We start from the raw sequence: 21330 nt of genomic DNA on the forward strand, positions 1-21330 counted from the left end.
TTCAAATCCTAGCCACTCTCCAGATCACTTCCAGCCAGATCGATGGCACTGACCAAAGAAAAAAAAAAAAAAAAAACCCAAAAACCACAACCCCCCCCCCCCCCCCCCCCCCCAAACCAAACCAAAACCACCCTCAAAACAGCCTGGGGTCTGAGCCACATATTGAGGGTTTTTCCTGTCCACAAACACCTTAATAAAAAAAAACCCCAAAATCACCACAAAAGCACTGGAACCGCAGAGTTCCCATGTCTTTGAAGTAGGATGCTACTGCATCTCATTCCTGTTTTATTCCTGTCTCTCACAAAGAGTCATCAATGTCAGGTAAGCACCGAGAAATCGTGCTTGTCTGCTAATAGGAAAACCTCGGGCTTCAGAGATGGCCCGGAAGTTCCTTCATCTGATGACAGTGGAACGTTCACAGGCTTTTGTCATTCACTTTCTTGGCCTAGAAAGGCCTCTTGATATCCCAAGCAGGAGGCTCTGAAGTGTATTTGGTCTGTGGTGGGCATACCAAGCCTCAAAGTAGTGGCGAAAGAGAAGCCCAGAAAAAAACCAGTACATTCCGTCTGTTTGAAAAGCGCCGAATTCATTTACACGTAGCTCGGTTTTGACACTGGGCTGTCTTGACTTTGTTAGTTTGGGAAACGACCGCTTCTTTTTATCCTGAGCAGCAAGTTAGACAAAAGCGAACGCAAAGATTAGTCTCACTGTTTCAGAGAGCTATTGGCTAAGGTGGTGCTCGTTACGGGAGAGAGGATTGCAAATGCAAGTAGGTAAGTTTTCTACCTGCAGAGGAATCCTGACAAGTAGAAACAGTCTTCCCCCTCTGCACGGCACCTTCTCTGCACCAGTAGAAACAAGACTTTTACATGCAATGTGCGTTTTGTAACTTCAGCTTCTGCTTGAGAACTTCAGACTTTAAAATCCCTGAAAATCCCACTCAATTCTTTCCAGTTGAGTTTTTGTGAACTCGATACAGACCAAACCAATTAAGCCAGTTCAAACAGAAACCAAACTCTGCCTCAGGGGGTGCTCTTAGACAGGCACTGCCTTTGCATTTCTCCTAGTCTGCTGTGCCACAAAGACACGGGTCTGCCACGCTCAGTCACCAAGATTCCAGATGAAATCAGGAATCCAGCCGCGGTGCTGTATGCAGACAGCAGTGGTCCTGCTGTCTTGCTGTCGTGGTCCTGCTATCGTGCCACACGTTACGCTATTAGCGGTGGTTATGCTGTTTAACTAAGACAAAACCTGACCCGCTTCCTTCCTGCCTGTACATAAGGACCCAAATTTAAACAGACTAAGATTGCAACGCACGTGAGTGGAGCCACGTTCTGGCTGTTCCGCTGCTACTGGCATTCCTCTCCAGAAACAACTGCACTCCTCCAAATACACAGAACACCTCAGGAGGTACAGTATTTAGGGCAGTCTGTCTCTGTATATACTGTGTCAGTTATAGCAATTTTTATACAAGGAATAAAAAATAAGTTACGATTAATATTAAAAAAAAATTAATTTATTCCAGTTCTCCATAAAATACCTTTTCTTTTCATGAAGAAAGTTAAAACGTACACTGTATATTCAGGTTACCCTGTTAGAATTTGTGATATTCTGGTGTGCAAGAATTTTATTAAAATCAGCTAAAAAAATTGAATACAACATAAAAACAGACGTGTCTTAGACACTTAACAGGCTTCACGTTGAGCTTGCAAACACCAGATCTCAACCCCCCTCCGAACTTACCAAAGACTCTCAGACTATGCTTCTTAAGAACAAACAAAAAACCCCTCCCAAACAACAAAAAACGCAAGGCAGACAAGAAGAGGAAATATTCTTATCTGTCAATGAATTACAGACTTGCAAGAACCCTCCCTTTGGGCCACCTCTTAACTGCCCAGCCTTATTTCTACAGAGAACAACACAACCTGCAGTCTCTGCAGCAAGGCGCTGCAGCCCCACTCCATTTTTGCGTTCCAAGTGGGAAAAGAGGAAAGACTGAAGGAAGAAGTTGACGTTATTTGGAATAATTCTGACATATAAAATTACTTCCCAATGTGGGAGGTGAAAAGCTTCAGGAGTCAATCCTGCTGTCATCCTCAGCGTGTCTTTCAATATGTCCTACAGCATCCTAGAAAAGAACCAGAGAAATCAGTTAAAAATAAATAATGAAAAAAACCTCTCAAAAAAAACTTGCCAAAAGATTGTTGATGCCTCAGTGAAAGTGACATTCTAGATAATATAATTTAAAAATAAAACAAATCAATGCCAAACTATTAAATCACATGTATCACGTATCTCACATAGCACATGATTCAGGGCAAATAAACCCCAGCTTCCTCCTGACTGCAAGAGCGTATCAAATAAACACGTCACACCCAAAGCCAGTGCTTGAAGAGAAATTAAGGATTCTGCTTCTGGTTTACTTCTCCAAGAAACCTCCTGCCGTTGCACATTCTGAAAAGCATTTGATAGGAATGTGGTCTTGTAGTGCCGAGAAGTAAAATGTGGATTCTACCAATCAGTCCTTAGGTAACAATCCTCCTTCCACCCAAACCCCTCACCCTTTCCACATCATTTAATCCAATTCTTAGGCCTTCTTCGGTTTTTTCCCCCATCAGTGCTAACATTTACTCAGAAATTTATGCACTGCTTATTTCAAGATTGTTAGCAAAACCAATTCCATGTGAAAATAAATAGCACAACTATCCACAGCAACGAAGGGGGGTAGCGATGCATAAAAATTAAAAGGACAAAAATCTGTTTCAAGATCGACATTTCTTCATCTTAGAAATAATTTTTTCTACAAAAACCTTAATAACATCTTGAGTGTAGTCATCAGAATTTCTTCTAATATTTCAACATTTTTAGCATTTCCATGTAATATTTTAGAATTAATCTGTTTTAAATTGACCATATCTCAAGTTATCCCACTTAGCTGCACTCTTCATCTGTCACCGGTTGACTTGACCACTACCAGCCTCGTATGACTGTAACTGTACGCAGGTAAGCCTGTCAAGACTAGAAGAATTTAGCCCTTTTTAAGGGAAATAGCATGAAGTCCCACGATTGTGGTGATATAAAGTACTTCATACTACCTAATACAACCACATTAGTTCAGCCACAAACCTGCTTGGAACCTTTCCTGGAAGTAAAGAAAGCATCACAGTTCTTCCAACGACATTTTAGAGTCTGAAAATTTGGGTTGGTGTGGTCAGTTAGCAAGTGTTGTTTCAGATGGTCCACAACTCCAAAGATCAGTGAACATCCATGCCACTGGTAGAAAAAAAACAGACCAGAATAAGCCAGGGAAAAAGAATTTTATCGAATGCTTTTCCTCTTGCGACTTCACAATATTCTACCCCAACCGTTCACATTAACACATCCTGTTAATTTTTAATCTTCGTATTCCGTTCCCGTTCTCAGTGGTCTCTATTACTTTAATTACACCTTCACAGAGAGTATTTCTGCCTCTAGCCAAGCCTAGACCATCATCGAGAATCGCACGAGGAAGAGAGGAACTAAGCCTTTACAAGATTTAAGCCTACCCAAGACAGAGTCGTTGGGAAAGTAGTTAAACTTATTTAGCAGAGAAAATCAGCTTTTCTGTGTCACTTGGTAGAAGTTTGGGGTTTAAACAGTTACATGTCCCTACCTAAAAACTGCCAGAAAGAAAAATAATTTACTATGCTGCTATCAAATTGACTCAAAGTACACATATACTAAAGACCATGAAAACAGAACTAGGGATATATACTTACATACTTTTAAAAGTACGTACTCATTTTAAAAAATATTATTGAATTATAATAGATTAAAGGTCAGGCTATCAAAGACTGGGTAGTGACCACCCCCAGAAAATTAGTCTAAAAACCATAACAAAGGAAGGTTTAAAACATTTTGCTCATACCCAGCAACGATAATTCTGCATCAGATTAAGCCTCACAGCTCTGACACTGCCGTCGTAGCATCCGGTGTAGATCTGTGAAAGAAACATTAATGCATAAGCAAGGTGGCAATAATAGAAAAAAAAAAAAGTAGTAAAATTTTGGAAGAGGCTTCAGTGTAGAGTATATTAAGCAAAAAATGAAATACCAGCATGCAAGGCTTCTAAATTTTAAAAACTGGGTCTAACCTAATTCTTTTAAAATTGGCACTCATAGTTTACAAAAACCCACTAATGAATAAGAAATGTTTCCATAAGTTCCATCATTGAGATTGTCACGTGTGTAAAAGTTCAGAAAAACTGAAAATAGAACATTACTGTCCCCTGAAGTGAAAAAAAATATTAAGTGTAAATGAATACATTTTCTGGACTTAACCAGTTACATGTATATCAAAAAAGGGTGGAATGGAAAGGTGAGAAAAAACATCAGAATTTCAGAAAGAAAAGACTGATGCAGATCCTGAAAAGGCAGAAAAAATGAAATCTTAAAACCCACCTTTGTTAGGCACATGCTCTACACAAAATTGTCCTTTGGAAAGAAAAGTGTGTCAGACACTTGTAATCCCATGAAAAATATCATCGTTGGAAAGGTCCTCGCATAATTCAGAAAACTCTGCAAACTGAATATTTCATTTCATTTGTTATTTTTGTCCAAGTCCTTTTGTCTCTTGGAAATTTGTCAGGAGGCTGTAACAGCCAGTCTGCTGTGTGTAAGAGACTGCGCTTCACCGCTGAGATTCCTACAGCCAACTGCACTCTCAGCTCATCACTGAGCTTCTCACCTGAACGCTTTGATTTGAGAGTGCCCGGAACAGACTACGGCTGGGGCACAGCTCAAGCCTCAGACTAAGCGCAAAGCCTGAGTGAACTCAGTGCGCCGCTTCACTTACATGAGAAGTGAAGCTTGGGCAGTGTGTGTTCCAACTAGTAAGAGATCGGTTCTGTCAGACTTGATTCTTCTGTCGTTACAGATCATTACTATACCTCTTATTTTACGATCTGAAAGGAAGTTTGCAGACAAATTCCCATACACGTAGGCAAATAAGTGCTTTTAATGAGTGTTCCAGCTCCAGAAATGCTTCTGAAGCCTACCTTGCAGGGAGATGCGTGAAGAAATCCCCGCACCTAAATCAACTGCGTATCTTTCTTTCGGTTCTATCAGAGAGTACTACAGGTTTGAGCATGGGTGAAATTTTTCTCTAGCATCTGTGTGACTCTCTTGAGCACAAGTCAAACAGGATTGATGCTTGAAAAGAGGGAATACTTTACCATTTCTAGACTCTTCATCACAATCATCACTGTAAACAGAACTATTGTTTTAGGACTACAGTAAGCTAGAAGGTAATTCTTCCCCAGACAATAATATTACGTAAATACAAAGTTGTTACAGAAACTTGATTTCTTGGCTTTCCAAGGTTTTCTTAGTCAGACAGCAGCTTGATTTCGTTATCTGAAAAAGTAAAACTGTCTTGTATATGCCTGTGGAAATTACAACCTCCTCTACGAGACCAGTGAAAAGAAGGAAGTTACCATGCTCTTATGGATGGTCATACACATGATCATATCCGTGTGGCCTCCATAGACTTGCAATCGGTCATGGGACTTGAAAGAAACAGAAGCAGACATTTAAGAGCATGACAGTTAACAGCCATTTTTCACAGACATGCAAATGACAGCGCTTCTATGAGCAGTTCCCTGGGTAGCAACTCAGCTCCTCTGGTAGATTCCAAACTTCATAGTCACCACGAAAACTCGCTTTTGCCTGCGGTACTTCTGTGAGTCTTTCTGTCCAACTAAGCACTTGGTCTTCCAGCAGACAAAACTAACGTTTCCCCACTTTTCTGAGCTGTCATTGTCTCAGGATAACCCAGGTTCGAATGAAATGGTTTAGGTTATTCTTTAAAACCCATGTATTCTGGTTGGTGAGACAACTATATATTCTGAATGACAAGAAGAAGGGTGATGGGCCAGGGACGAGTAGGCACAAAGATGACTTCTATTTGACTTCAAAATAATTAATTAACGTTAGGAAAATGTCATTAGTAACCATCTACTGTCTTACCTGTAGTTCATAAACACGAACAAATTTATCCAGACATGCGGTCACCATCACTTTCCCAAGAATATTCACAACCGTTACTGCATGGTTATGGCCTTTATAGATCCGTACCAGCTCTCCAGTCTGCGTCAAAAAAAACCAAAGTCAAACAGGTGTTTGGTCTGTTTTTTTTAAAAACAGAACAAACCAGTTTTACCCAATCTAGGTAGGGTAGCTAGCTTCAATGCTCACTGCTCACTTCTTCACTAGTCTTCCATGTTTTGTGAGAGCACTTCTAGATTAAGATCAAATATTTTTCTTTGCCTGTGTTATATCCCACAGAGCCCTTGCTAACACAGAGCCATTACAGTACAACAGAAACGCACGCTACTAGGAAAAGCGTAACTTACGATGGAAAGAGTAGACATATTCCTGCCTATCCTGCTATAAGTACTGTCCTACTAGTACTAGCAGTATTTATGTAGCCATAAGGATCAGTGAGCAAATTTAGCTAAATACACAGTTTCTTAATCTAACTTATTGCAAGGCTACATGAAAGCTTCTGCTAGCACCTGGGAAAGGTGGTGTAAAAGAGGAAGAGCGCAGCAGCCTGAAGACCAAGCATTCACAGGAATATCATGTCTTTTGAACCAGCTAGATTGGAACACTGTGTTCAAGTTTTTCCCGTAGTAAAGATACTCTTCCCTCATCAGAGTATCTCCCATGGCTTTGCTCCGAAACCGTTTTGCATTATCAGCATGTTTGTAGTAGTACTTGCAAAAGCAGGATCCACAGATAAAAAGGCATTGCATCTCATATTCCAGGAGTCAGCACGTTTCTGTCTACTGTGCTTGCCTCCTGAATTAGCAATAATGCATGGTCACATTATCCAAATCACACGACTTCCTTTTCTGGAAGCAATCGGCCCCACCAGTCAGTCAAAATTTCTGGAAATACTGACTTTATAGCACAGGGATTCACTGCCTTAATAGCAAAAGTCATTCTAACTTTATACATGAGACTTACATGAATGTTGTGGGCATGGACAGACTGATCACTGGACCCACTGAATACCAGATCATTCACAACCTTACCAAAAGAAAAAAAAAAAAGCATAGTTTTATTTTTGTAACATACGGAAATGGGTAAGCAAAACATTAAGATGCTGTTCAGTTTAAAGTTGTATGCTAGTATTTCCTAAATTCAGTCTTAAAACCAACAGAGTATGAAAAAAAAAGAGCCTATGCACTGCGTTCTTTACAAAAGAGCTAGACAACGTACCACGCGATCCTGATGATGGCTTTCGACACTTCACAATTTACATCAGAAGCTGTTAACTGGCAGCCCACCAGGCTAACTTCTCCTGCCTATGGACTATGCTCGGGGACAGCTCAGCAGCGGGTCAGAGACCAAGCGAGCTGAATGCAGAATGCTGCTCTGCACACGCACAGTAAAGCCCATTGTTTGCTGGAAATATTGGATGCGCTGTGTACTTACATTCCAGTCACGTAAGAAAGACAGTGCTCTGGACAAATACTAGCAAGAAAGCTTAGCAGATCCATCATGGATCAAGAAGGGACCGCAGTATGCTGCCACGCGAGCAGGACTAGTACAGTCCACAGGGCAAAAAAGGCTCTGCTGCTGCTCCATCATTTCTAGAGTGACAAATACCATTTATGGAAGTCATCCCCTATGTGTTACACCTTAGTGGTCACAGCAAAGCAGTCAGACAAGCCTATGTTCTGGCTTGTAACCTCAGGAGCCAGAAAGCTGCAAATAAGTATTAGCGATTCTTCTGTTAAAACTCCTCTGTAGTCTACATTTCTTCCAGTTTCCTCTGAGCTTTGCACAATCAGGGCACATGAAAACTAGCTTCGTCTTTTCCCCAACTTTCACTCTATTGGCAAACTCAAATTACTAGATTCACTGAATCGTCTAACAACATTAAATAAACCACGCACACCCCCCCAACTCTTTTACTGGGAATGTGAGATTGGCAGCCAGCCAGAGACAATTCCTACCAAACTACCTGGTTTTTATCTTCTAAAATAGACAAATTTTCTATTTCCTACCACAATGTGCTCACTACTAGATGAGGAAGAAAAAGAAAAAAACCACACCACTTTAACCATTCTTTGTCAAAGACCTATTTCGGAGACACTTGCCTTCATGCAGAGTATGGTCTTGCTGTGACCTTCCAGGGTCCTGAGGAGCAGCCCGTTGCGTGCATCTCGCACGCTGATGGTGCAGTCATAGGAGCCCACTACCAACAACTTGCGTGCTCCTTCCTGAGCTGTGGCTAGACAGCTCACTGCTCTAGGGCCATGGCATTCAAAGGTATCGACCTGCTTGTTGCTCTGTCAGGGAAGGAAAAATTGGTGTTTAAGAATTAAAAACTTTGCTGTGACACTGCCTAGACCACTGAATGTGATCCTTTTGTGTGTACGTGTTACAGCATCTGTTTTCAGTTTAGTAACACACCATTTCAGTAGCGGTAAGAGTTGCATCTTAACAACTAACTTTGCAAATCAAGGAAATAACTCCTTATGCTAGGCTTCAATTTTCTGTCTTTAAAGAAATATTTCTTTATTTAGTAAAGGTCCAGTAAATCCACCTTCCGAGTGAGAACAATAAAAGGATATAGTTTTATAAAAAATGTAAAACAAGATAAACATGTAAGGATAGATTTCAGAAATTAGTCTAGGATCCACGAAAAGAATAATCAGAAAAATAATTTAAATAATGATTTTTATTCACTTTTAAATATCATGAGGTCTAATGATTAAGTCTCTTTCCAAAGAAAACACGTGAATGAGTGTCGTCTGTAACTGCAAATGGAGCAGGCAGACTAGTGACTCGTTAAAGCCTCTCACACTACTTTGATGGGCAAGAAAGGAGGATTCACAAAATCAGCTGTGTCAGAAAACTCTCATGACATGGTTGGTAGGCAAGGTGGAAGCTTAAGGAAAAACAGCACACTGCAGCTAAGAGAAAGGGAGATGGGAAAGCTTCATCGCACCGACAAAACAAAGGACCAAAGAGGGCCAACGGTGACCATTCATACCAAAATACTTTAAGTACGAACACATTTACCGCTCAAGAGAAAGAACGGAAAGGAACACAAAGGGGAAAGAAACAGCAACACAGCAGGCTTTTAGGTGCCAATCTTTAAACAAACTAACCTTTATGCTGAAAGTAACCACATTGCCATTGGCAAGGCCTGCATAAAGGATCCGCCATCTACTGTGCAAACAGAGCACTCGATCTTCCAATTTAAACTGCTCCACGCACTCTTTGGTCTGGCAATAGGAAGAAGTATTTAAAGCTTTTAATTAACTTAGAACAATTAAGGGAAAAAAGCCTGAAGTGAATGATGATTTTCACCTACAAGCTGCAATTTTTGAACCAAAGCTGAGAAAACCTGGAAGTCTGGTGTCACACAGCAGTTTGCTCCTGGTTTTAATCAGCTCACTCCCATCTCTGACGCTTGACTGTACTTCAGCAATCGGCTATAACCCTAAAAGCTTTATCTAGTCACAACCTCTAATGTATTGTTGCAGAACACTGGGTGGCAGTGTGGGCGGTCGGAAGATTACATGCTTACGTGCTTACGTTACAGGAATGCAGTAACCACCCACGATGGGCGAGGCTTCTTGGGAGATTATATAACCCTGTTCATTACGTAATAAAGTGCCATTTTTGCATCCTCTGCATTAGAGAAAGTGTATAAATGACCCTCGACGGCAGAGGTCGGGTGCCAAATATCACAACAAGTTGCCACAATGTATATATGTTTAGACTACAGGTTAGATATGGACAGATAGATGCACCTTGTTACATGCTTGAGTTCGAGAAATCCCCATGAAGTTCTCCACAGGGAAGTGCCATGAATCATCAGCTTAACAAAACATCTGGCACTTTATCCCCTGAAGCAGGTTTTTGCTTTCTAATCCTTCAAGCCATAGGCTGGTTCTCTCATTTATCCTTAAAAATTCAGCTTCAGGAAGTCTTAGTTTGCAGAGCCACCTGCCTTCAGAAGAATACACTCTCCCTGATCTCTCTGTAGCTGCTCTGTGAAGGAAGCAATGCCTTCCATAAGCCACGAAGTCAGAAATACCACAAGATAAATACGATATTCGTGGTCAGACAACCACCCTGCACTTTGGTGTTCCCAGCATTCAGGATTCCATGATGCTGTTCTGGTGCTCCCAACTTTTGGAATCCCATGAGGCTGACAAGGTAGTCAAAGGATTAGGGTAGTAAATCACTTAACGGGTTGCTGGTTTTTTCTGAGTTTTTTTTTCCTGCTCCACTCTAATGAGGTATGAAGTGGGGTTCACATCCAGCTCATATGGGTTTAAAAGGCTTTTTTCATTTAAATTTGCGAAGAAACACTTCCATAAAAATGCAGTATGTGTTAAACACCACAGAATTTGAGTACCTTGATATCATAACAGTTGATAGTGTGGTCGCTTGAGCCAGTGTAGAGTGCGGCATTCTTCCCATTTGTCTGAGTGACCAGGAGGCAATTCACTTTTGAAGTATGTCCTTCAAAGACAGCCACACACTTCCTGCTCTAAAAAGGAAAGCATAGGGTCTGTCAACATAAAGGCCCATAAAGCCTCCTGGGATCTGCACCTGACAGAGTGCGGCAGGACAGCCAACAAAAGCAGGATCACAGCACAACCTATCTGCCCTTATCCCTCTCATAGGGAGAAGGGGTTGGGGAGGGTGAGAAGAGAGGTTTGAAGAAAAGAATAGCGTAAGAAAAATTAGGCTTGGGAAAGCAGCCGCTTCTTTAGTTACATAGCAAGGCGTTACAAAAACGGAACTGCAACCTTGTGACTACAATAGTGACAACATTCCCACAGCCTTAACTTACAACCAGATTGTAGGCACAAACAGTTTTGTCTGCTGAGCAGGTATACAACAAATTCCCAAAGATCTGAATAGCGTTCACTGCAGCCAGGTGTCCTTCAAAGTTTCCTTCTGTAGGTTCTTCATCCTCACCTGGCTCTGAAGAAACTTCTGTAGGACAGAGACACAGGTACTTTCATTATGGGAACGCACTCAGGCAAACACGCTACTGTTGTTTGTATTTCCAAACAGCAGAACTATTTTGTGGGCTCAGCACCGTAAAGTCAGATTTCATTGTGGGTCCCAGCTGGAGCCTGTAAGTGGCAGAGGCAATGTAAAATCCCAGAAAGACCTATACATTATGTTTAATCCAGAAAGATCTTTAAAATAGCAAAAGGATAGTGTTATTGTTTGCCCTACAGCTCTATGGAGACTGTGGAGAAGTGTTCACGTGGGAGGGGGCAGGGGGATCTAGAAGTGTCAAGGCACACAGCGTTCAGTGCCAGATGACGTGACTATGCATCACTTCCCACTTCAGTATTCAGTGCAGGATTTTATCTCCAGAGCAGAATTCCCCTACGGAAGCCGTTTGATAGAGACTTGAGTCAAAGCTCTGCAAGATCCTATACGCAAAGTATCAGAAGAAAAGCTTAGAAGATATACCTGAGTTCTTTGATCCTCTTAGTGATGATATGGAAGTCTGCGTCTCAGCCACACTAGAACACAGAAATAAAGAGCAGCGATATCGGACTTTGCATATTCATTTTCAAACAAAATACTGGTGTAAGTAATACTCCAGAATAAGACCCTGCACTTAGTAAAAAATAGGCTGCGACAGGTAAGCTCAAAACCAAACCTTCTGTGGAGGGCAGCTCTGTTCTTGTATTGCAGAAATGAGTAGGTAACAAGACACATTAATTTGTTGGACCAAAAAAGCAAACACGATTTGCATTTTCCCTCTTATTTCACTCGTGAATGAAACTAAAAGTCACTGATATTGTAAGACTTTCTGAATAGGAAAAAAAAAGGAGAGAGAAGCCTCTTATGAATATCACATAATGCTTTTACTGTTGAGATATCTACAATAATCTCACCTTCTTTTCCCATCATCCCTATAATTTGTGCCAATCTCACTGGTAGAGCTCACTTCATCATAACCAGAGCAAGAGGCCTCTGGGTTGGCTTGATCCACAGAGCTGCGTGAATCCCTCTTTGACGGGCTGTCTGGTTTCTCATCTCCTGACTCCAATGAACCAACATCAACCACTTCACACTGGGGTGCTGGAACTTCCACTAGTTCCAGAGAAGCATCACTGTCATTCTCATCTTTGTTTCTTGCTGTTTGAGTAGTAGCTCCATCCTCCTGTCTTGGACGAGTGGATGTAGTAACTTTTTCTTCTTTAGGAGCCTTTCCACCTTTGACCTTCCGGACAGGCTTACAGTCAATTATATCCTGTTCTGTATCACTGTTCTCTGGCACGTGCGCTGCCCTCAGAGTTTTCTTCTTTCTTAACCTCCTCCTCCTCCTGTTTCCTTTTTCTCCTAGGAGTACAGCAGCTGCCATCTGCTCAGATGGTTCTGCTGGCGAGTTGGGGGGTTTATCCATTGGCATTTCTAGAAGAACTGAATGCTTCGGAAGAGAAGTGCTACACTGATCCAGTAAAAAGCTTTCAGTCACTGTATCATTTGCTTCTCTCTTGCTAAAAACAGACAGTGCATGAGTAGAAGGGGTCTCAGGAGATCCAGCTTCTTCCCTGTCCGCAGCAGGTTTGTGAACATCTTGATTAGTGTGATGAAAACAAGCTGCCAGTTCCGATAGGGATATGGTTGTGGTGATAACTGGATACACTGAAGTTTTCTGGTTGGTCTCTTCAGAAGAAAACAGATTAGTGTTATATACCATCTGTATAGCAATAAATATTATGCAAAACTGCTTTCCTTGATTTTTCTGTTTATACTTAATTGTGCATGTAAAGTGCACATTCCTACATATTGAAAGCTATGTGCACAAGCAGATCTGCTACTTCAGTCAGCTATCCAGCCTTTAAAAACCTTAGATGGGGAATAAAATGTTTACTTGTGTACTCAGAAGCAAAGGAATGGGGCACATAATTTAAGTTGCCGTCTGACTATATGCTTTTAAAGTTCTGACAGACAACCTTTGGAGAATCCTACATTGTTTGCTTAATATGCTACCACTCTTCCCTGTGCGCTGCCTTATCAGCTGCCACTGCTGCTGTAGGACTGGAATTAACCAATGCATGACAAATATGTCTCAGCTGCTCAGTGACACAGTTTGAAGACCCCACGCTTACCCCATCTGCATTAGTTATTTCTACCAAGTCCCTTGGACCTAACTGAAGGTAGATAAGTCATGATTAAACCACTCTACAGCATCGTACCTTCTACCCTGGGAATGGCAACGCTGCAAGCCATCCAGGAAAGCTTTGTTAGTTCATCTGTGGTGGACTAAATGATGGTGCAAACACATTCTCCCTCATTTTGATTTGAAGCTAATATGAACAATTTAATCCAACCTCTCAACCAAGACAGGCTAAGGGCACAAGCAGCACCTCACAGCTGTGTTTCCCACACCCTAAAATTCCCCGGTTGTATTTGCAATAACTACAGTCTAAAATAGGATGTATCAAGTTCACCACAATGCAAATGGGAAACTCGCAGCATTTGAAACACTTTCCTGCTTCAGTCTCTTGGAAACCAGCAAGTTAAACAAAGCTGCTGGACTGTTTAACACATCACAGTACAAATTTAATGCTTTGGAATTACACATCCAACTAGAGACAGCTTAAAATGTGACATCTTGCCCCACGCATTCCTCAGATTCCCAGAAAGTTCCAAGACAAAACTAGAACTTGCCAATAGCATAGGCTATATTGTATTTAAAGTAAATAAATGGAAAGCTGGTTTTCCCCTGACCCATAACTGTCATACATAGCTGCAACCTGTTAGAAAACTCCCAGTACAGAAGAAATGAATGCTTAGATGAGGTTTGAACAGTTACGGTGTTGAATTATATTGGGAAGAAAGCCCACAAATTCTGAACACACATCTAACATTGTGCATCCCTCATTTCCCACAGGAAGGAGAAGGGAAGGAACTTGGTCCCTTAAAACCAAATCAAACAAGGAAACAAGGGTAACTGGCAACTTACATTGAAATTTCTAAAACCAAAAGTTACTAATTCTCAGCACTGGGAGTACTGCAGATGCTAAAAAAGGAAGCAGGAATCATCGTGACAGTGCAAGAATACAGAATCACTCAGTTCCGCAAGCGGGAGAGATTACTGGTAGTCAGGGGAAACCAAATGCAATCAGCTCCTTCAAAGCAAGGCCGAGCTGACCTCGTAGAGAAGCTGAAAGGCAGACGTACAAATCCCAGACAGCAGACAGTCTGCCCTCAGAGAGAATTCCTCTTCCCCCAAATTACAGAGTTTACCTGTAAACAGGTAAATGCTGATTTTCCCCCCAAAGTACCAAATTCATTAACAGCAGACACCAATTTTAACTGTAGCACATACAGAAGCTGACCAATACCAAAACCACGCTAATGTGACAAACACAAAAAAAGTCTTGCTTTTAATATGTCAAAAATAAGTTTTGTAGGAAACTGACAAATATGTTTAATGTGACAAAGACATTTGTAAAGTAATTAAGTAATAAATATGGCTATACAGTGAAGACTCATCTTTATAAAAACATCTTCAGCTTCTGCTGTGCCTGCACAGACATGTATCAAGTCACTTCAGGCCACTGCAGCTAGTGATCACTAAATCTTTATTCTGAATTTTCCAACTCTTAGCGTTAAGAAAAATGCACCTCTCTATACTGATGGTTAAACATAATAGAATGGCACATGCTGATAAAAATGAGAAAGCAAAGGAAAAGAAGCGGCTTCTTACAAGCTGAGTCTTCATAGTGCAAACACAAAAACTGATTCTTCCCCTGGAGTTTGCTTTAGCATGCACCCCCAGAGCTTCATAATCCCTGTCAAACCCTCCAAAAAGGGACGAAGCAAAACTCACAATACTACATTAATGTGCTGTAACAGAGTGGATTAGAGGAAATGCAATGATGACTGAAAAAAAGCACAAAGAACACTATACAGAATTCCACATCTGAAGCAAACTGCAAAAAGGTAAAAACCTTTGAATTCTTGTATTTACAGAAGTCTAAGCTTCAATGCAGCCAACTTATCTTGGGCTTGAGCAAAAAACACACTTACAAAAGTGTAACAGAAAGGCTTTTTCCAATAGTATTTTCTACTTCAGCTGAAGGGGAAAAAAACCTGTGTTGGCTCTATTTACATTAAACAAGGATCTTCATCTCGAATTATCTAAGATAACAGTTCGGGACAGTGACATCATCATGGCAGACAAACAACTGTCATTAGAGTCACCCTGCTTGACTTCACAGGCTTAGGAAAGAAAAGGGTGATTGAGCTTTTAATCTTCAGTTTGTACCTTCAGTCACAGTAGAAAGTTTCAGTAGAGAGTACAACTAGCATTTAAGCCTTTGACCACAGATGTGAGTTTTAGGAGTTTTAAACTGTCTAAATTAAGAGTTAGGAATTTCAGCTATAGCCATTAAGGTCTCATTTTCCTGAAGCAGTAGCTCTCCCATTAGTAGCTCAGTTAATTTAGTGGTTTCTCCTCCAGACAATGATGAACATATACCTTCACTGACAGCCCTTCCCTTCTCACTCTCACTCCCCTTAAGAGCGAATTGTGCCTAACACCCTTCTTACAGTAAATCATTTAATGAAATCACAAGTAAGATCACATGAACTTTGAATAAGCATCTGCAGACCAGCAGGATTTAGAGAACTGGAGTGAGAGAAAAGATAGATTGTTATTTTTAACATCCTAAATGATACTCTCTGTGCTTATCCAGCACAAACACAGGGTTGGTCTTAATTTTTAAAAAATTATCTCCAGGCACGTGTTTCTCCTTTGTAGGCAGATTTTCAGCTACCAATGCCTACTAAATGATGAAGAGTAGAAGACAAAACTATAGGGGAAGTTTAAAGTTTTATTTTTAAGTAAATTAAGAGGATGTAACCTTCAAATTCATGTTTGTTCTATTTTTAAGTAAAACTAGAAACTTGTAGGGGCATATGACTACCGTTTGTATGTGCTTCACAATTTTCAGAAAAGCGGAATCCACGTGGATGTGTTGTAAAGAAGGTCCCAGTTTCGAAGGCTACGAAGTTAACAAAGTCCTACTCAGGTTAATGGGCGTTACCGCCCACACAACAGGCGGCAGGTTTGACAGCCAACTTAAAATCTTCCAGGAAAAAAAAAAATTCCTTAAAGCTAGTTCTCTTAAAACAAAAAGAAGCCCCACATACCATCACTCTGCTCTACCTCTTCTGCTCGTGAAGCACATGGAGAGCTCTGGAGTACAGAATTCACATTTTCTTCTGAGCCTTTTGGAGACACAGGTTCCCGTTTAACTTGTACTGAGGAATCAGGAGGAGCAGCAGGTGTGATGCCAGAAGACTGGAATGGTGACAGCATATTTACAGGAACAGAAGCTCCCAGTGGAGGTACAGAAGATGACAAAGGGTCCAAAAGGGGGAGGAAGGAGCCTGCAGGAATTAAATCAGCTGCCATCTGAGATTTGCTACTTCTCTTCTCACTTAAGACACTGCAGGAAAGTGGCTCTGAAAGTTCAGAAGGTTCATATGTTCCTAATAGCAAAACAGGAGAGGAAAAAAGAAGAAAAAATACAGAAAAAAGATGTTCACATTTTACAATAAAATTTAGTGTGCCAAGACCTCATTTCTCGTGGACACGCAGAAAGAGAAAAATTTCTAAAAAAGCCACTAGATGGCACTACCAAAGACAACAGATCACACTTGAACAATAAAGACTTCGATACTGAAAGCCTACAATTTTATTGCACATTTTAAATGAGTGAATTCAAGTTAAAAGCAACTTTCACAAGTTCGAAGAATATGAGAGAGTCAGCATTCCACTGTTGTAGTTTTATGGTATCTTGTACCTTGTAGTCCCTGCAAGATCTGGATTCTCTGACTTCTCAGTGTACTCATTTCCATGGTTATCTGCAAAACAGTTGTAGTTTAAATCAGTCCTACTTACGGCAGTTTTTCAGGCTGCTAACTTATAGTTCAGACAGTCTCAAAAGCACGCTGTTACCTGTTGCTTTAACACAAGGAACCGCTGAACCTCAACATAAGCAGCTTGCAGAGCAGCCCTAGCCTGCAGGAGACTGCTGTCCACGCTATGCAGGGACTTGCTTAACTCTTCCTCCCTCAGCGAAATAGCCAACAACTGGTCCACTTGAGAGCGTTCTGAGTAAGAAACAAAATGTAGAGTGCAATTGTACTTGACAATACATTAAAATACATTGAGATCTCAATAAAGACTACCACCTCAGAATGCAAGTGTCACATAAACTAGGTCGAGCATCGGTAGCCATCCAAGCAGCTGAAAAGGAATTATCTATGCACAGGACTAGCTATGTCTACACGAAAAAAAGAGTAAAATCAAGTGTTCCTCTTTATGGGACCTGTCTTGACTCTAGTTCTGTCATAGCTTTGCCAGTACTGATTTAGTTTAGTTGAACAAAGTCTTTCACATTCTCTTTCACAAAGATATTTCCTCGAAGCGCCCACGTACATGAAGTACGAATACACAGTTCCCGTTAATGTAACCAAAAAAGCAAAGGCAAATTTAAGCTCAACAAGATTTATGCTATTCAGTTAATCCAGAAGCCAAGGAAAGGCAGCTTAAGAGAAAAAGAACCCAATGATAAAAAAATCATTTACTATACAGGATGATTTTCGGCCATGAGATTCATGTTCACAGTCTCTTGAGAAAGACTTTCTAAAGCATTGTACTCCATAAAAGATCCTCTTATGGTATTTTATCTAAAGTCCTCTGGCACTACAGAGATTCTCCAAGCAAATTAAGCTTCACTTTGAGCTCTGGTTAGTTTCATTCAGGTTATAGTTGCCTTTAGTAGACTTACTATGATAACGATGATGCTGCAGCAAAGTAATGGAAAAGAGAGATTTTATTAAGTCAAACAACAGACAGCAGCCATTGAAGACAGAGGCTCATAAAACCTCCCACCTTTACAAGTAGTTGCATATTAGTTCCCACAAGAAGATCTTTAAATTGCCCTACATTCCAAACAACTATTATTATTATTATTTATTTATATTAAGATAAACGGAACATTTGGAAGCTATCTTCTGGACTCCAGAACTCCCAGATGGTGCCGCAGTGACTCAGTTCCCCAGGAAAACATTTTGCCTAAACACGGGTGATTTATTTTGATACACGGCCACGTGGAAGTGTTAGGCATGTTTGAGAAAGACCTGTCTAATGACAGAACAGGAGTTTTCTTTGGTCAGGAGCAGGAAGGAGTGAGGCATTCCACATTCATTTCCGCTAAGGACAGGGAAGAAGGGGTCAAAAAATAAATATTGCTGGAGATGTAAAAAACATAACATAGCCCAAGTTACGTAGCGTACAATTTTTCTGGTGAAACCACTCAGAAGTAGAAATGGAAGGCTGCACGGCTGAATTAGAAGGGAATGATGCTTTCTAATTTATAACCTCTATATCAGATGCACATATGTATGATACTCACTCACCTTTTCTACCTTTGATTTTTCTCCTCTTATTCTTTCTTTCTAGGCTAGGGATTTCAGGAGAAGATCCCTCCTGCAAGTAAAATCATTTATTAACAAAAGTTACAAGGGCAATTTTGTCTAAATCAAAAAGTCAAACATCCACTGTCTTTTCTACTGTTACTTCTACTTACAGAGAAGAATACACAATTAATTTTGAACATTCACATATAACTCATCCCTCCCTCTGCCTTTAAAAGAGGCAGGGCAACAAAGTGAGTGCCATGTTTTCATTCCAACTAGGAAAAAATATTAAACAAGCTGGCAGCTTTCTAATTGCTCAACTATTTAAGACTACACTTGGGCCAGATTTTCTGCTCTACAGTTTTAGCTGAAGGTCTAGAGGAATAGATCAGTGAAAAATTACAATTATTGCTTTCTGTAAAACCATTTTGATCAGAAACTTCCCCCCCCCACACCTTTTGGGTAAGTCCAAGACAGTAAAACAAATTCAGATTTAAGGATATAATTCTAAGTATTGTAATTTTGTAAAGGGGGTGTCTTTCCTTGCTTGTTGATAAAACCAGTAACACCTAAGGAAAATGAATTTCTACTACAACCTAGCTTCCATTTAATTTTTGAAACACCAAGATCTTAGCTACCACACCAAGTACTTCCAAGGAAATATTGTAATAGCTCTGGTTTACCAGCATAGCATGCCAGATACCAAATCAAAATTAAAGAGCATGTGCCTTTCCTACTAATTAAAAAAGATTAAACAGAAGTCCTGCACTAGGAAGGCAGAAATGGAAAAGATACTTTAAGAAAATTAAGTCAAACAAGCAAATTAGTTTGAGGCTACCAATTTACAAGACAACCAAAAGGAGAAAGTCCTCCTTGGAGAGATCACTCCAAGGCTGAATGACCACTGACAGGGAAAAAACATTTTTAGCACACAAAAACTGAAGAAAATTGCACACTTACTCCAGTTGCTCTTCGTTTCTTTCCAATTCCTTGGCTGTCATTCTGCTCAGTACCAGATGTGCAGCTGCTGTCTGTAGCTGCGTCTATGTTACTAGACACTGTAAGAAGTGAAGCATTATTTGAAGCTGGACAATTTTCTTCTGAGTTTTCTAGTACATTTTGTTTTTCAAGAAGAGGCGTTCTCTTCTCTGGGTTCTCCTGGTCTTGTTTCGGGAGGCCCGTGACCTCGGAGGTGGCCTGTAGGCTGTGTCTCCTTCCAGTAGTCTCAGTTCTTTCAGATAAAAACGGTGACAAAGGAAGAGAAGGTATCTCCTGTTTCAAATCATCCTCAATGTCAGCGCTTGGCTCATACCCAGATGTTATATGATGTGAGTGGCTGGCTGCAATTGCTTGTCTTTGCCCACTTTCTTTTATTTTGGCTTGTTCACTGAAGAAGCTATAAGCAGAAGGATTTCTGTCTGCAATGACACTGCTTTCTGAAAAGCTACGTTTTCTCACCGAGCCAGGTACTGGTAAGGAAATCCCTTCCCGCTGGAATCCTTCCAGAGTAGACAGATCAGATTCTTCACCCAGTTCTACACCCTCTTGCTCATTTTGAACAAGAGGTACCATTTCTATGCCAAACCTTTAAAAAAGATTAAAAGAAAAACAAATACATGTGTAACGAGCCAGCTGAATCTAGAAAAAATCCTCCCCCTTCCCCAAATGCACATACTGCTTTAAACGATTTGGAAACTCATTACACTGGTATTCTGTGCTTTCTGTCTCTTCCATCTGGACCATCTTGTCTGTATCACAAAATTAGAACTGACAGCATGGTTTCCACGTGTTATAATTGTTCCAAACGAAGACTGGAATAAGTAAATCAACATCTTTTCAAGGTTTAAAGAAAGTTTCAGAAGTAAAGTATTATATAATTGCTTCCTCTAAATACAAAACCCAACTGCATATCAGATTAAAAGATTAACACGTGGAGAGGGAGCATTTACTCTGCCTGCAGCAAGGCAAGCATTTCTTGTAGTCCTGAATAAATGAAGAAATAAGCAACCGTCACAGCATTGTTCACATCCTAATTGTATTTTTACATTCTTCCACTTACTGGAACTTGAAAAGCAAATATATTGCTGGTGTGCATATTCAGATAAAGCGATTAAGAACTGATCAGAATCTTTTCTGAGCAGCAGCCTATTGTTACTTATCTATGGATAGACACCTACAGCAGCAAGCAATCACAAAAACTCTGAATTATTTATATATGGAAAAGATTGTGGTAGAGAGAGCCTCATTCTGAAGTCTTAGTTTTAGGATTCTAGAATTCAATTCAGACTCGCAGAAAAACAACCCTCGCCCCTCAACACGAACACAGAGAGGCATGGTCAGATCTGAAAGCTACCAACCTTGGTAAACCTTTGCCAAGTTCCTGTTTCTTCTTCGTTACCTGCTGGATAACTTGATCCCAGTTTACATTTCGCCGGGAAGCACTAAGAATCTGCCTGAGAGTGGGTTTAAGCCCTGACTCCTTCTCAGTCTCACTTCTCCGATGGCCGCTCACGTTCCGAATGCGCCGTGCGTTATTGAGATTTGGCTCTGGAAGATGTGTCCCAACTTTGCTCTTCAAACTAATGTGTCTTGTCAGGTCTCTTTGCAGAGAGGCAGGGAGGCCAAGTTTGCTTAAATCAGGAAGAAGGAGACCTAGTGACTGGCTTCCTCCTTTTTGCAGCTCATGATCTGAAGGATTTTCAAAACCTTCCATTTCAAAGTGAGCATGTGACTTGACATGCTCTTCATCCCCTTCTCCATCCTGTGAAGAGATTTTCAAATCCTCATGCAAATGGTCCTGACCACTTGATGGAGAAACTGTGGATTCCATCTGAAACATACACTCTTT

At 40.7% G+C, this 21330-nt stretch overlaps 1 protein-coding gene across 2 annotated transcripts in view; it reads right to left on the reverse strand.

Annotated features, from left to right (window-relative positions):
- Nucleotides 1-1812: 1812 nt before the first annotated feature.
- The window catches only part of ZNF106 (zinc finger protein 106), a 27855-nt gene continuing 8337 nt past the window's right edge, over nucleotides 1813-21330 (reverse strand). Inside the window, exons 5-22 of one of the 2 annotated variants that reach the window (XM_010138288.1) lie at nucleotides 20840-21330; nucleotides 19443-20067; nucleotides 18483-18552; nucleotides 17017-17171; nucleotides 16862-16922; nucleotides 16206-16547; nucleotides 11933-12707; nucleotides 11502-11554; nucleotides 10864-11009; nucleotides 10423-10557; nucleotides 9164-9280; nucleotides 8147-8338; nucleotides 7008-7070; nucleotides 6006-6125; nucleotides 5474-5545; nucleotides 3908-3979; nucleotides 3127-3273; nucleotides 1813-2128 (exon numbers count right to left, since the gene is read on the reverse strand). The exon at nucleotides 20840-21330 is cut by the window's right edge and continues 1 nt beyond it. In XM_010138288.1, coding sequence (XP_010136590.1) covers nucleotides 2072-2128; nucleotides 3127-3273; nucleotides 3908-3979; nucleotides 5474-5545; nucleotides 6006-6125; nucleotides 7008-7070; nucleotides 8147-8338; nucleotides 9164-9280; nucleotides 10423-10557; nucleotides 10864-11009; nucleotides 11502-11554; nucleotides 11933-12707; nucleotides 16206-16547; nucleotides 16862-16922; nucleotides 17017-17171; nucleotides 18483-18552; nucleotides 19443-20067; nucleotides 20840-21330 — 3693 coding nt within the window. In that variant the 3' untranslated portion in view covers nucleotides 1813-2071. The remainder of the gene's footprint in view (nucleotides 2129-3126; nucleotides 3274-3907; nucleotides 3980-5473; nucleotides 5546-6005; nucleotides 6126-7007; nucleotides 7071-8146; nucleotides 8339-9163; nucleotides 9281-10422; nucleotides 10558-10863; nucleotides 11010-11501; nucleotides 11555-11932; nucleotides 12708-16205; nucleotides 16548-16861; nucleotides 16923-17016; nucleotides 17172-18482; nucleotides 18553-19442; nucleotides 20068-20839) is intronic. The other variant, XM_010138289.1, reaches the window with a different exon arrangement.

The sequence above is a fragment of the Buceros rhinoceros genome, unplaced genomic scaffold, assembly GCF_000710305.1.
Source record: "Buceros rhinoceros silvestris isolate BGI_N320 unplaced genomic scaffold, ASM71030v1 scaffold44386, whole genome shotgun sequence".
Taxonomy (NCBI): domain Eukaryota; kingdom Metazoa; phylum Chordata; class Aves; order Bucerotiformes; family Bucerotidae; genus Buceros; species Buceros rhinoceros.